Raw genomic sequence first — 16159 nt, 5'->3', positions numbered from 1 at the left:
TCTCTCTCTCTCTCTATCTCTCTCTCCCTCTATCTATCTATCTATCTATCTATCCTCTCTCTATCTCTCTCTCTCCCTCTATCATCTATCTATCTATCTATCTATCTATCTATCTATCTATCTATCCTCTCTCTCTCTCTATCTCTCTCTCTCCCTCTATCTATCTATCTATCTATCTATCTATTCTCTCTCTCTCTCTCTCTCCCTCTATCATCTATCTATCTATCTATCTATCTATCTATCTATCTATCTATCTATTCTCTCTCTCTCTCTCTCTCTCCCTCTATCATCTATCTATCTATCTATCTATCTATCCTCTCTCTCTCTCTCTCTCTATCTCTCTCTCTCCCTCTATCTATCTATCTATCTATCTATCTATCTATTCTCTCTCTCTCTCTCCCTCTATCATCTATCTATCTATCTATCTATCTATCTATCGATCGATCTATCTATCGATCTATCTAAAATGCATTTTCAGAATCTTTCTGAATACATTTTTTGGATACCTAGAGGTTGGAAAAGACAGCAAATGTAGGTGGGTGACTAATTAAGAAATAATGTAACTATTATGTTATCTTCCCCCTTTCTTGATGGGGGGAAGAGGCAAAACAAGTCACAGTTGTAAGCAAGGAAGATTAGGATCCATCCCACTGTGCCCCATACAATGCAATCATAATTCTTCTTCGGACTTCCTTATCTTGTCCCAATTAAGGACCCATATACATTTTTCAAACAGTAATGTTGTCTGTTGGCCTGTAAGTTCCTTGCAGGAAGGGGAATCTTGGTAAAGGACAATACTGACCAGAGGAGAAGAAATCAAACAGAAAATATTCATTCATTCATTAATTTAGAAACAAAAAATACTATCCTCCTGTTCCATCCCTGTAAGCGTGTAAAGACTCTATTCATATATCTCCAATTCTTCTTGAATATCAAACAGAGTAATTAAACGAACCTGAATGTTTCTTTTCTGTTCTTGTACATAGCCTAAGGACACCAACTGCATTCTATCATGTGTTAAAATCAATATTTCCAACCTCCAGGTATGATAAAGATGGAAATCCCAGAATTTTGGTAATGCTGTTTTAATGTGTCCTTCAACACAATTGGAAAATATCCAGATTAGAGAGATACCGTATATTGTTAGGAACCATGGTGGTGCAGTACTTAGAATGCAGTATTTGCAAGCTAATTCTGTTGACTGCCAGGAGTTTGTTTGCTTCAATTCTCTTTAGCTCAAGGCTGACTCAACCTTCCATCTTTCCGAGGTTGGTAAAATAAGGAGCCAGATTGGTGGGGACAATATGCTGACACTGTAAACCACTTAGAGAAGGCTGTAAAGCACTGTGAAGTAATATATATGTCTAAATGCTATTGCTATAATGTTTTTTTTTAATCCAAGCAAGGAATAAAGTAATTCATAACACTGGTAAAATGGTCATCGATCTAATAGAACCAATATAACAATGGCAATCTGTGAAGACACTTATTTAACACATTACTATTTGAACAATATTTCTACTAAAATATAAATGAACCCCATGCATTCGATATAGGTAAACTGATTAAGCTGAATAAGTATAAATGTTTTTATAATGGTTTTCAATACCATAAGAAACTAATGTGACTATAATTCAGGTGCAAGCTGGAAAGCTTTTTATTAAAATCCACATCTGATGGCTTATGCTGGTATTACTCTATTATTAATGCCCATTGGTTATTTTTAAGTTTATAACTTTTAATACCATAATTAATTTATTTTTGAGAATTGTAGACTGCCCGGAGATGCTTTCGATGATAGGTGTCGTAGAAACATTTAAAATTAAATAAATTTTAATAAAGAAATAAAGAAATGATTCCTAAAGGAAGAAATATTTATAACTAGCTTTTCCCAACTCAGTGTTCTACAAACACATTTGCACTTCTCTTCCTAGAATTCTCAGCCGTGTACAACTAGGCAGATAAAAATGTACTACTGTATACTGTATGTACTTTCCTTGATAGCCTTTACAACCCACATAGAAATGTAGAAACATAGAAGACTGACGGCAGAAAAAGACCTCATCATCCATCTAGTTTGCCCTTATACTACTTTTTGCATTTTATCTTAGGATGGATCTATGTTTATCCCAGGCATGTTTAAATTCAGTTACTGTGGATTTACCAACCACGTCTGCTGGAAGTTTGTTCCAAGGATCTACTACTCTTTCAGTAAAATAATATTTTCTCATGTTGCTTTTGATCTTTCCCCCAACTAACTTCAGATTTTGTCCCCTTGTTCTAGTGTTCACTTTCCTATTAAAAACACTTCCCTCTTGAACCTTATTTAACCCTTTAACATATTTAAATATTTTGATCATGTCCCCCCTTTTCCTTCTGTCCTCCAGACTATACAGATTGAGTTCATTAAGTCTTTCCTGATACGTTTTATGCTTAAGACCTTCCACCATTCTTGTAGCCCGTCTTTGGACCCATTCAATTTTGTCAATATCTTTTTGTAGGTGAGGTCTCCAGAACTGAAGACAGTATTCTAAATGTGGTCTCACCAGCGCTCTATATAAGGGGATCACAATCTCCCTCTTCCTGCTTGTTATACCTCTAGCTTACCCACAGAAAAGATTACTTCAAAAGTCAGGATATCTTGCAAGTGGGACAGGCGATGTGCTGGTGGGAAAGGAGAATCTCCAGAATTACCAGTTCATCCTGCATAGGTATCCTTGTTACATTTAGGACAGATTGCTTTATTATTATTATTATTATTATTATTATTATTATTATTATTATTATTATTACTACTATTATTATTATTATTATTATTATTAATTGGATTTATATACCACCCCTCTCTGCAGACTCGGGGCGGCTAACAACAATGATAAAAAGCAACAACATGTAACAATCCAATTTAATAAACAACTAAAAACCCTTATTATAAAAAACCAAACATACACACAAACATACTATGCATAACTTGTAATGGCTTAGGGGAAGGAATATCCTAACTCACCCATGCCTGGCGACAAAGGTGGGTCTTGAGTAATTTGCGAAAGACAAGGAGGGTGGGGACTGTTCTAATCTCTGGGGGGAGTTGATTCCAGAGGGCCAGGGCCGCCACAGAGAAGGCTCTTCCCCTGGGGCCCGCCAAACGACATTGTTTGGTCGATGGGAACCCGGAGAAGGCCAACTCTGTGGGACCTTATCGGCCGCTGGGATTCGTGCGGTAGAAGGCGGTTCCGGATGTATTCTGGCCCAATGCCACGTAGGGTTTTAAAGGTCATTACCAACACTTTGAATTGTGACCGGAAACCGATCGGCAGCCAGTGCAGGCCGCGGAGTATTGCTCTTCTTAAACCACACACATTCCATTCTATTCAGTGAAGCTCTAGTTAGGTTGTATAATTGGAAGACAGGGCAATTGTGAGAAAAAATGAGAACAGTGATGAAGAAGTTCTGCAAGTCAACTCTATATATCTAATCTGGATCCCAACACATATGCTTAAGACAAAGGGTGGTTGTGCTACCACAAGCACAACCATTGATTCTCATTTATATTTCCCCAAAAGTACTACAACTCACTAAAGAGGCATAATTTCTCACTATTTTCAGAAGGAACAATAAAAAATAGGTGCACAAGGCATTAAAGTCTCCATTTCCCACAAACTTTGTAAGAACCCATTCCAAAAATTAACCATGTACCATTTGGACAATGTTATGATACTATGCCCACCATGATCCTCAGTCTTAAATAATAATACTGTAATTGTTCTTTAGTTGCCGAAACATTATCCACCATTGTTTAAGCTCATGGAAGTGGCAATGAGACTTTATATCTTTGTAATTAGTGTTTTCACTTACCAGTGCAAGAACATTAAGGAACTCTCGTGTATCAAAGTGCAACAGTGTACGAACGTAGGGATACACTTCTTCATCTGTAGGAGCCTCAGCTGAATGCAGACGGATGAGGAATTCAAAGACCTGAAATGTAAAATGAGTATAGATTTTGCTCAATCTAAATGCCAGAATTAACACTTTGAAGTAATATCAATTCCAGGAATTTTTATCAGGAATTTTTCAACATTAGTGATTTAAAACAAAATAGTCAAGATGTTTTATGGATACTTCACAATCACTACTACTTAATTTGGTATTTGAAAGATTATTACTACTGACTTTCTAAACAATGAATTCTGATAAAATGTATAACAGCATTTTCCTTTCAGTTTATTTCTCCAGATTAACTATATGCCCATGTTACACCAACACTCCGCAGTCTGCATTGGTTGCCGATCAGTTTCCGGTCACAATTCAAAGTGTTGGTTATGACATATAAAGCCCTTCATGGCACCGGACCAGATTATCTCAGGGACCGCCTTCTGCTGCACGAATCCCAGCGACCAGTTAGGTCCCACAGAGTGGGTCTTCTCCGGGTCCCGTCAACTAAACAATGTCGCTTGGTGGGACCCAGGGGAAGAGCCTTCTCTGTGGCGGCCCCGGCCCTCTGGAACCAACTCCCCCCAGAGATTAGAATTGCCCCCACCCTCCTTGCCTTTTGTAAAGTGCTTAAAACCCACCTCTGCTGCCAGGCATGGGGGAATTGAGATACGCTTTCCCCCTAGGCCTTTACAATTTTATGCATGGTATGTCTGAATGTATGTTTGGTTTTTATAATAATGGGTTTTTAACTGTTTTTAGTATTGGGTTATTATCATATGCTGTTTTATTGTTGCTGTTACCCGTCCCGAGTCTCCGGAGAGGGGCGGCATACAAATCCAATAAATAATAATAATAATAATGAATTAGTTCAGTGAGATAAACAAGAAATTAAGATAAATCATCGCTAGCAGGATTTAAAACAGAAATAAAAAGAAGAATTTGCTGAGATACAGGTCAAACATTACAAAAAGAAAATAACAACCCTGTAGGAAAATTTCAACATCATACTTACATTAATTTACCTTTGATGCTCCACTTGTATTTGATCAAACTTTCACAGCTTGAGGCTCCTGCTGTGAATCTCCAAAAAGAATATTCTAAGACTCTATTACTACTCTACGTTATCAAACACCCAAGAATTTGGAATTTTCTTCAAGTTGGAACTGATGCAAAAAAATCATCCTTCTAAACTTAATAGTGCAAGACCTTGGGTAACAAAGGGCCCATAAATTCACTCCCTGATGCTAATTTACAAATGCTCTGAAATGTATGCAGAAGCTTTTGAGTGAAATTGACAGCATTGTGTTTAAGAATGCCCTACGAAAGCAGACTATCAGTCCTAGGTCTAGAAAGCTTAGAACTACGATGCCTAAAACACGTATTGCCCACAAAATCATATGCTGCAACGTCCCGCCTGTCAATGACTACTTCAGCTTCAACCGCAACAACACAAGAGCACGCAACAGATTCAAACTTAATATTAATCGCTCCAAGCTTGACTGTAAAAACTATGACTTTAGCAATCGAGCTGTCGAAGCGTGGAACTCATTACCGGAGTCAGTAGTGTCAACCCCTAACCCCCAACATTTCTCCCTTAGACTATCCACGATTGACCTCTCCAGGTTCCTAAGAGGTCAGTAAGGGAAGTACATAAGTGCACTAGCCTGCCTCTCGCCCCCTGTCCAATTGTCTCTTCTTATCTCATATATCATATATCTTTTCTTCCTTCATATATCTTCTCTATTTTTATATTTTCTCTTTATATATAATACTTCATGTCTATTCTCTTCAATATGTATTGTGTATTGGACAAAATAAATACATAAATAAAATAAAATAAATAAAGATGATACAGCACTTCAAAGAGATTCAAAACAAAGGCAGTTTCCTTACAAGCTGAAATTTTAGAGAAATGCTATAGTTTTAGAAGCATGGATTGAGAACACCCTTTAGCCTCATCTCCAAAATTATCTGGGCTGTGCTAAGAACAGCAACCCACCGTGGGCTTGAGATATACCAACATGGACTATGTTTATGACTACAGACAATACAGACTGAAATATCATAGCAGATGTCAAAGGTTTTCTTTCCTGCAGTAGAGAATTCCAACTGATTAAATACAAGGTTACATATCAGTTTGTGCAGTAAAGTACAGTATAACATAAGGGTGTCTTATGTGCAATGCACATCAAAATGGGCAAGGCTTCCATTACACTATTGCAGTCACCATTTGGACTTTTTTGACTACATCACGTGGACATTTCAAGACATAATATTCTGAAGAGGTATTAATTAATTAATTAATTAATTAATTAATTCATTCATTCATTCATTCATTCATTCATTCATTGAACATTCAATTGTGATACACAAATGCATCCATTTCCTGTACTTAATATGCCATTTAAATACAACTTGTAATTTTTCATTTCATATTCATAATCACCTTAGATTTAGATACATTCTTTGATACATACTCCTTCTTCTATCATACCCAATAGTAACTACCACTGATTCATTCATATATTTATATCTGTAAAATACATTATCAACATTGGATGGACATACAAAATTATGTACAATCATGTCCAAACTAGCACACCTCTACCATTATGAAAATAATTATTTATGTGTTATCCATAAATATATTTAAACAATTCAATCCTGAAACATTTGTTAACCAGTCAATTTATTTTCTCATTTTCTCATAGTTGTACCATACACTGCTCTAGCATATTCATTAAAGAGGATGTTTCTAGTGTTATACTCAATTTCATTTCAAAATTCAAATAATGTTATGCTTGTAGTAAACATAGAAACATAGAAGTCTGATGGCAAAAAAGACCTCATGGTCCATCTAGTCTGCCCTTATACTATTTCTGTATTTTATCTTAGGATGGACATATGTTTATCCCAGGCATGTTTAAATTCAGTTACTGTGGGTTTATCTACCACGTCTGCAATAATTGTATCTGTAAAAGTAACATTGAATCAAAACAATACATTTTAAAATTTACAACAATATAATAAAAAGGGAGAAAAGATAATAAAAATATATAAATAGAATGTTCAGGTGAAACACAAATTTTAAAAATCTGCTATATCCCTGCTCACAATTTATGCAGTACTGCTTCACCTGCATTAGAGTTTCATCTTGCTCATATATTGTTGTGGTTAGCTCTGGCCCAGCTGCTGCCCCAAGGACTGTGGATGTGGGGGAGACATCCACATGCTGCAGGCCTGTTTTGCCCCCGGTGGAATCTGATGATGAAGGCTCCTCTGACCAAGAAGACATGAGTGACAGGGAGGAGGAGAGTGTGGCAGACAGCTCAGAAGGAGATCAATTATCTAGCTCCTCCTTGGATTCAGAACAAGAGTTAATGATACAGCCACACATGCGGAGAGCGATGCATAGGCAGCAACAACTGAGAGATTATTATCAAAGAAAATGAGGCCACCTGTGGTTGGGTGGGGCTGTGGTAATTAGTGAGGCTGCTATAAATAGCAGCCTGTGGGTTTGGCCATTGTGGAGGATTATCTGATCGTTGTGTTTCGTGACTGCTTTACTGACTTTGACTTTTTGTGTGCTGATTTTTCCCCGCTTTGAAACTAAACCAGAGCAAAGTGTGTTTCACTTTATGACAGAAGGACTGTGAATTGCCTCACAGCTGCAAGCTAAGTATCACAGAACTGATAAGGGACTTGTACAAATTACCAGTTTGTTTGGAGATGAGTGCTCTTTGCTATGCCAAAAGAGGGCTTGGTTTAAGTGACTTTTCATTATAAAGAACATTGTTTTGAATTTTCAAACGTGTGTGTGTCTGAAATTTGTACCTGTGAATTTTTGGGAGAAGTCTACCAGAGAGCCTGACAGAACATATATGAATACAATTCTAAACATGAAACTGCAGATTAGGAGTTAACCTTAGAAGGTTGGTAATTCTATGATAATTGCAGCCCCCAAAAAGTACTTCTTAATGTTAAAGGAGGTCTACTATAAAATTACACCTCTAAGAAAATGTTAATTTCTTATCAAATATAGCAACTTGCATAACTTTTTCTTTTCTTAAAGTACATCTTTTCTCATAATTTTTATAGAAGTGTTTTAAAAAACTCACTTGGTTTTTAATCAATGGTACCAGGTCTTCAGGAATATTGCCCAATGGATAAGCTCGGCCTGCCAAACAGCAGCTGTAAGGAAATTCAATTCAATTCAATTTATTAGACTTGTATGCCGCCCCTCTCTGAGGACCTGGAGCAGCTCACAACATGCAATACAAACAATATGTATACAAATCTAATAGTTAAAAAAAAGTAACTAAAATCCCATTATATAAAAAACAGTCAGTCTACTCAATCACATCCATACATAACATTTAATGGTCAGAGAAGAAGGGGGCATGATCTAGCTGCTCCATGCCTGGCGACTTAAATGGGTCTTAAGTGTCTTGCGGAAGGCGAGGAGGGTGGGGCAGTATGAATCTCTGGAGGGAGCTGATTCCAGAGGGTCGGAGCCGCCACAGAGAAGGCTCTTCCCCTAGGTCCCACCAGACGACATTGTTTGGTCAACGGGACCTGGAGAAGGCCAACTTTGTGGGACCTTATCGGCCGCCGGGATTTGTGCGGCAGAAGGCGGTCCCATAAGTAAATACAGATAATAAGAACTACAACTCTGTGTTAAAAAAACAATTGGTTTTACTACTTCTCTGGCTATTCACATTTGAAACATTCTTTTTCAGAGTTCCAGGCGCTCTGACTCTCACAGCTTCCTCCACTTCATTCAATGCTATATTTTTAGTTCACTAAATATAGGCAGCCCTAACTTAATTTACTCTGACGGAACTTTGCCCACAAAGGTTTCGTTAAATTATTCCTAGAGATTCTCAGTATCTTCAGGACTGCTAATAGTATTTACAGCCATAATATATTATAGGCATGCAAAAATAGTCTGCTATTAGTTTATACAGGTAATCTTTAACATATGACCAGTGATGGGCTCCTAAGGGAACGATCAGGAACGCAGTTCCGGTAGCAAAATTTGGAGCTCCACCCCAGAGCACCCAATTTGCACTGAAAGATGTTGGAACAAAATGCATAAGCCACGCCCACAGTGTGGTAGTAAAAATTTTGGTAGCCCATCACTGCATATGACCACCACTGGGAGCAGAATTTCCATTGCTAAACAAAGTTGGTTATGAAGTGAGTCATGACCAACCTTTTTTTTTTTTTTTGCCCTAGTTGTTAATTACCACAGTTGTGAGGTGAATCATGCAGCTGTGAAGAGAATGTGACTTTCCCACTGACTTTTTTTAAAATTGGAAATTGGCTGGGAAGGTGGTAATGGGAGTCACATGACCCTGGGACGCTGCAAATGTCATAAATACAAGCTGGTTGCCAAGTGACTGAATTTTGATCATGTGACCACGGGGATGCTGCAATGGCTGTGTGAAGGCCAGTTGTAAGACTATTTTTTCATTGCCAATGGTCCCAAACACGTGGCTTTAATTCGAGGGTGGTAAACGTACCAGGCTAGAAAGCAAGGGAGCGTTCCGCCTTAGCCATGAAAGCCAGCTGGGTGACCTCATTGTTTCTCAGCCCAATTCACCTCACAGGGTAGTTTTGGCGGGAAAATAAGAGAAGAAAGGTGCACTGGACATGTTCACTGCCTTGAGTTGTTTATGAAAATAATAAAGGCAGGATATAAATAAATGAATAAATAAAAAATATTTTTATAATCTCTAGTTTCGCAAAGTAGCATCAGAAGTACCATATTTTTTGGAGTATAAAACACACCTTTTTCCTCACTAAAAGAGGCTGGTAATTTGGGTGTGTCTTATATTCTGAATGTAGCTTTTTTCCCCCCCCCCAGCCCTAACTAGCTGCTAATGATCTTCCCAGCTCTTACCTTGCAGGCTCTTTCATTGTTTCTCTCTGCAAAGAATGTTTTCTAAGCCCTAAGTCTTTGCAGGGTTTTTTTCATTGCTCTAACTTGCTCTGAATAAGTTTCTTTCCAGCCCTAACCAGATGCTAACAAGTCCACTCTTGCCAACTTGCAAGCTCTTTCATTGTTACTCTCTGCGAAGAATATTTTCCAAGCCCTAAGTCTTTGCAGGGTTTTTTCCATTGTTCTACTTGCTTCGAATGTTTCTTTACAGGTGCTAATGATGTTCCTCGCTCTTACTGGCTAGCAAGCTCTTTCATTGTTACTCTCTCTGACTAGAGGTTTTTTAAAGCTCTAACCAGGGGATAAAATAATGTGCTGAAGCTGACCAGGCTAAGGACACTAGCCAGATGAATAGCTGATAAACAGATTCTTTTCCCTATTTTCCTCCCCAAAAACTAAGATACTAAGGTACAGCTTATACTCTGGTGCGTCTTATACTCTGAAAAATACGGTATATTCCCAGAGAAAAAAAGCAAAGAGGGAAAAATAAGAGAGTCCTTTTTTGAAATAGTTCTTGTTCATGTACACTTTCTACCCATCTACCTATTTATTTTAATATGTAAAATAAATTTCAATGAGCAATCTAAATTTCAATGGAATTACTTTTTGCCATTAGAACATGACATGCATTCAAACACAAAATCCTTCAGTACAGTAAATATTTTGCCTTTAAGCTGCTACTAGATTCATTTCAAATTTTGTCCTTTTAGCACAGGAAGTAGAAGGAAGAGTAGAATTTTGCAAGAAAATCAGCTACTTCACAGATTACTCCTCCCACATATTTTACAAATAAAATCAAATAAACATTTTACTGTTTCAATGAACAAACTGTATTTCATTCGAAAGTGTTCAGGTACAGATATTTATCTGCCCAAAGTCCACTATTTTAATTTTAGCTATTTTCTTTAACTTTGAACCTATACAGAATCCCTTGTTTTCTCTAATGCTATTATTAGACAGAGTGGTTCAGTAGCTTTTACTGATGCATTCATTATTTAGGAATGACTCAAATCAATACTTTTAAAGGCTCACAGCAATTGTTAGTACTGTACTGTATACTGTACTGTATAAGCAAATCAATAGCGCCCCCTGGTGTCCTACCTAGACTGACTAAGATTTAACCTTTCAACCAAGACATACTGTTTATACTGTATGGCAAAAATCTCATTTCAAGGATTGTACGCTGCAAGTCATCGAAACATGCCAGTATTTTCTGTTAATATAACTTTTTGTTTGCTCAGTCCAGTCAGCAAAAGTACAGAAAAAAATCAGCAAAAGGAGGATAGATACTTAGACTGGAACCTCAGTCAATCTCAAACCCAATCGGCAGTTCTATAGTGTACGTACTGAGAAAGAAGCCAGTGAACGATGGAGCTCCCATATTATTATTATTATTATTATTATTATTATTATTATTATTATTATTATTATTATTATTTATTAATTATTGTTGTTGTGTTGTTGTTGTTGTTGTTGTTATTATTATTATTATTGTTATTGTTATTGTTATTATTATTATTATTAATTAGATTTGTATGCCGCCCCTCTCCGAAGACTTGGAGAGGCTCACAACAACAAAACAGTACAAATCCAATGATTAAAACAAATTAAAACCCTTAATATAAAAACAATCATACATCTCATACAAACCATACATAAAGCGGAAACGGCCCAGGGGGATCAAATTTCCCCATGCCTGACAACAGAGGTGGGTTTTTAGGAGTTTGCAAAACGCAAGTTTGCGAAAGGCAAGTACATCTGTCACAATATCGGAACTTATTAAGCAATCAATTACTTAATTAAGGCTTACAGGACAATGTCCTTGCTCCCCTTAGCTTTCTGTCATGCACATCAATACATATAGGCTATGATTTTAGGGGTAAGACCTGCAAAAAAAGGTCTCTTCACTCAAAAAAATAGAATATGCTGAAAAGTCTAACATAGAATAACAAGGAAAAAGAGATTTTTCTCTCAGAATCTTTACAGACCCCCTTTCTGATCTCCACTCAGATATGCTGCTGCACGAATCCCAGCGACCAGTTAGGTCCCACAGAGTGGGCCTTCTCCGGGTCCCGTCAACTAAACAATGTCGTTTGGCGGGACCCAGGGGAAGAGCCTTCTCTGTGGCGGCCCCAGCCCTTTGGAACCAACTCCCCCCAGAGATTAGAATTGCCCCCACCCTCCTTGCCTTTCGTAAGCTTCTTAAAACCCACCTCTGCCTTCAGGCATTGGGGAACTGAGATATTCTTTCCCCCTAGGCCTTACAATTTACGCATGGTATGTTTGCATGTATATTTGGTTTTATAATAAGGGTTTTTTTAGTTGTTTAGTATTGGATTGTTGCATGCTGTTTTTTTGTCACTGTTGTTAGCCACCCTGAGTCTGCGGAGAGGGGCAGCATACAAATCCAATAAATAAATGCATAATAAATAATGAGTATCACTTATGAGGTATCATTGAAAATTGATGAGTTTTGCCTTCCTATTCATTTTCTGATTTCTGTAGTGAGTGTATTATTTTTTATTATATCCACTGGGCTTTTCCTGTATTATTTTTTAAATTGTAAATTCATTATTACTTAAGTTAATTATATGCGCCCACTCCATTAGATTCTAAATGTCTTACAGATATAAAAACAACAGACGCCTTTAAACCATTCAATACTATGGGCAGCTCAGTCTAAAACAATCACAATAATATCTCTATCAGAAATACAGACACGTACAACCCCGGTTAAACTATTGAAATATTGCATCAGAATAAATTGCACAGCAGGATTTTTCTATTTCATGTGGCTATGTAGCATCTTTAATTTATAGTGTTGAAAAAAGCATACCTTATGTAAACGAGCAGTTTGTTGCCCATAATGACTTGCTCATCTAAAAAACAGCAAAAACTATATATACATATCTTGAAAACTGAACACATTTACTAAAAGGTTTAATGTATGCAGATTTAATGAAGCCATATACTAAAATCAAGATCCTATCACCACTTTAAGTTGATAAATTGAGATATGTCTGTATCAAATTCAATATATGCAGATATTTAAATATTCCCAAAGGTTCAAGTGAAATATAACTTTCTAAACCTGACTGATAAAGTAAAGAAATTAATTCTATTCTTACATGTAGTATTATAGCTATCACTGTATAAAAAGACACATTACTTTCAGTCTTGAGAGTACAATTCTATTCATTTTTTCAAAAACGAGTGTTATACAAAACTGTAATATATTGGCCCATCTACCTCAACATGTTTTTTAATTAATAATAGTAACCCTCATGAAGGATTAGCAAATTATTTAACTTTTGTATGTCTAAGATTAGGCACTCATACAAGACTATACAGTGGTACCTCTACCTACAAATACCTCTATTTATGAACTTTTCTAGATAAGAACAAGTTTTCAAGATTTTTTTTGTCTCTTCTCGAGAACCATTTTCCACTCACAAACCTGAGCCTCCAAAACTGTAACAGGAAAAGGCAGGAAGAAGCCTCTGTGAGGCCTCTCTAGGAATCTCCTGGGAGGAAACAGGGCCGGAAAAGGCAGGGAGAAGCCTCTGTGGGGCCTCTCTAAGAATTTCCTGGGAGGAAACAGGGCCAGAAAAGGTGGGGAGAAGCCTCTGTGAGGCCTCTCTAGGAATCTCCTGGGAGGAAACAGGGCCTCCACCCTCCCTGTGGTTTCCCCAATCATACACATTATTTGGTTTTATATTGATTCCTATGGGAAAAATTGCTTCTTCTTACAAACTTTTCTACTTAAGAATCTGGTCATGGAACGAATTAAGTTCGTAAGTAGAGGTACCACTGTATATGAAAGTCATATTATCAAATAAATGTTATTGTTGGGACTATCCAGTGAAGTAGTTCTCACCCACAGGTCAATTATCAATAAATGAAAACTGCCAAGCTGAAAATGTATTGAGTAAAAAATAGTAATGACTAATATTCTTCATAAGCATTATTGGAGGGAAAAAGGAACCCACAATACAAGAAGAAAACTTTCCATAAAAAGTACTGATAAGGCATGGTATACCTGAGAGTGATTTTCCAGCACTGAGTGGATGAGCAATGGCTTTGAACAATTTCTTTAAAAAAATCAAGAGGAGAAAAAATTAGCACATCAATGGTTTCTTTGTGATTTTGGTTTTTCAACCTTGAAAATTATTACATCCTAAACATTTCACACATTGCCAAAAAGAGATATTAGTGGACTTGACAGTAAGATAGAAAACTTTGCAAAAGAAAAAGCATACCAAGTAACTTAAACTGGTAGTGTATCAAGGATTCTGTAAAGTACTGTCCAAACATCATAATTTTATTTCAATGATTAAGAACATTTTATACAAAATTCATTTTTCTTGCACAGAAAAATGTTTTAACAATGCAAGAAAAGAAGGAAGAGGAAGAGGAGGAGTTTAGTCTAGCAAGATTGATGTCAGATTAAACTAGGGGTAGTGATTTCTGACAGTCTCAAAATGGGTGAACAGTGTGGTCGGGCAGTAGGAAAAAAGCAAGTAGGATGCTTGGCTGCATAGCTAGAGGTATAACAAGCAGGAAGAGGGAGATTGTGATCCCCTTATATAGAGCGCTGGTGAGACCACATTTGGAATCCTGTGTTCAGTTCTGGAGACCTCACCTACAAAAAGATATTGACAAAATTGAACGGGTCCAAAGACAGGCTACAAGAATGGTGGAAGGTCTTAAGCATAAAACGTATCAGGAAAGACTTCATGAACTCAATCTGTACAGTCTGGAGGACAGAAGGAAAAGGGGGGACATGATCGAAACATTTAAATATGTTAAAGGGTTAAATAAGGTTCAGGAGGGAAATGTTTTTAATAGGAAAGTGAACACAAGAACAAGGGGACACAATCTGAAGTTAGTTGGGGGAAAGATCAAAAGCAACGTGAGAAAATATTATTTCACTGAAAGAGTAGTAGATCCTTGGAACAAACTTCCAGCAGACGTGGTTGGTAAATCCACAGTAACTGAATTTAAACATGCCTGGGATAAACATATATCCATTGTAAGATAAAATACAGGAAATAGTATAAGGGCAGACTAGATGGACCATGAGGTCTTTTTCTGCCGTCAGTCTTCTATGTTTCTATGTTTCAAGAACAATATGGGACAATTCAGTCAAAGTTCCGTTCCTTATTTACTTACACATAGAAGACAGAATCTTGCCAATTTAAACAAGGATATACCCTGAGAGATTCTAGGCAGGGGTTATCCTTGCTCTCTTCCTCTATTTACTCTAGGGCTAGGCTGTGCTGCCTCGTCGCATTCATCTTTCTAGAATGTACTCTCTCTTCTTCCTGGGAAACTGACCTTCCTTGTAGTTCATCACCCCAGCTCCTCCTCAATGGACATAATCTCTTACAATCATTTTGCTAGCTCTCAACACTTTTACAAGCTCTCAACACTTGCTTATAGTCAAAGGCACAACATGATCCCATGATCTCAGCAAGTGACTCCCATATTTTTTAAAGGACGTTTTGAAACTGTTCATTTATCCAAACTGAATCTGCGTTTCATGAGAGATTTTAATCTTGAAGGTTTGTACGATATTTAGTAAATTGGTTTATTTGATTGTATTTGATTCTCTGAGTGTGTATGTGTGTTTCTAAAGATCTATAAGATATTGTAGCTAATTGCATTAGGAAGAACAGAATTATTAAAAGAATAATCCTAATTCAAAGCCATCAATTAGGTAGGAAGGTAGATACATCTTCCTACCTCCATCGGAGTAATGTAATCATTCATTCCACTGTTATAGACATAGATCATGCCATCATACAGATGGTTTTCCCAACACATAAAGACAACCTAGAAGCAAAACAAAGTTTCAGGTTTTTAAATCTGCTAAAAATCACATGCATATTAGTCTCAGAACATACTTCATTTCAACGTATGAAATTTGTTAGCAATATTTATATAGATACAAGAGATAAAAGGCTTTCCTTTACCCATGAGTAGAAAATTCATAGCTTGTGAATCATCCATTTCTGAAGACTCGTCAAAAACATCAGACTTATTTAGAAGGCCTTCAACCTATGACTTCAAAGTGCATTTTCTCTGAATCCCTTTTCTTATGGATTTGATAATCTGTCTTCATCAGATATATATCTCTCTATCATCCATCCACCCACCCACCCACCCACCCACCCACCCACCCATCCATCCATCCATCCATCCATATATATATATCCCAGTGGGTATGGCTAGCTGATGAGGCCAAAATAAGGCTGAAATAGATCTATCCTAGTCTCCCTT

The 16159-nt window shown here is 37.1% G+C and overlaps 1 protein-coding gene across 1 annotated transcript in view; it reads right to left on the bottom strand.

Moving 5' to 3' along the window:
- The window catches only part of VPS8 (VPS8 subunit of CORVET complex), a 113981-nt gene that overhangs the window by 60754 nt on the left and 37068 nt on the right, over positions 1 to 16159 (bottom strand). The window contains exons 23-27 of the mRNA XM_070753097.1: positions 15623 to 15712; positions 13917 to 13968; positions 12714 to 12756; positions 8052 to 8124; positions 3856 to 3975 (exon numbers count right to left, since the gene is read on the bottom strand). Of these exons, the coding sequence (XP_070609198.1) occupies positions 3856 to 3975; positions 8052 to 8124; positions 12714 to 12756; positions 13917 to 13968; positions 15623 to 15712 (378 nt within the window). The remainder of the gene's footprint in view (positions 1 to 3855; positions 3976 to 8051; positions 8125 to 12713; positions 12757 to 13916; positions 13969 to 15622; positions 15713 to 16159) is intronic.

The sequence above is a fragment of the Erythrolamprus reginae genome, chromosome 5, assembly GCF_031021105.1.
Source record: "Erythrolamprus reginae isolate rEryReg1 chromosome 5, rEryReg1.hap1, whole genome shotgun sequence".
NCBI lineage: Eukaryota > Metazoa > Chordata > Lepidosauria > Squamata > Dipsadidae > Erythrolamprus > Erythrolamprus reginae.
Note: the sequence above shows the minus strand (reverse complement) of the source record. Positions and strands in the feature narration are given on the sequence as shown.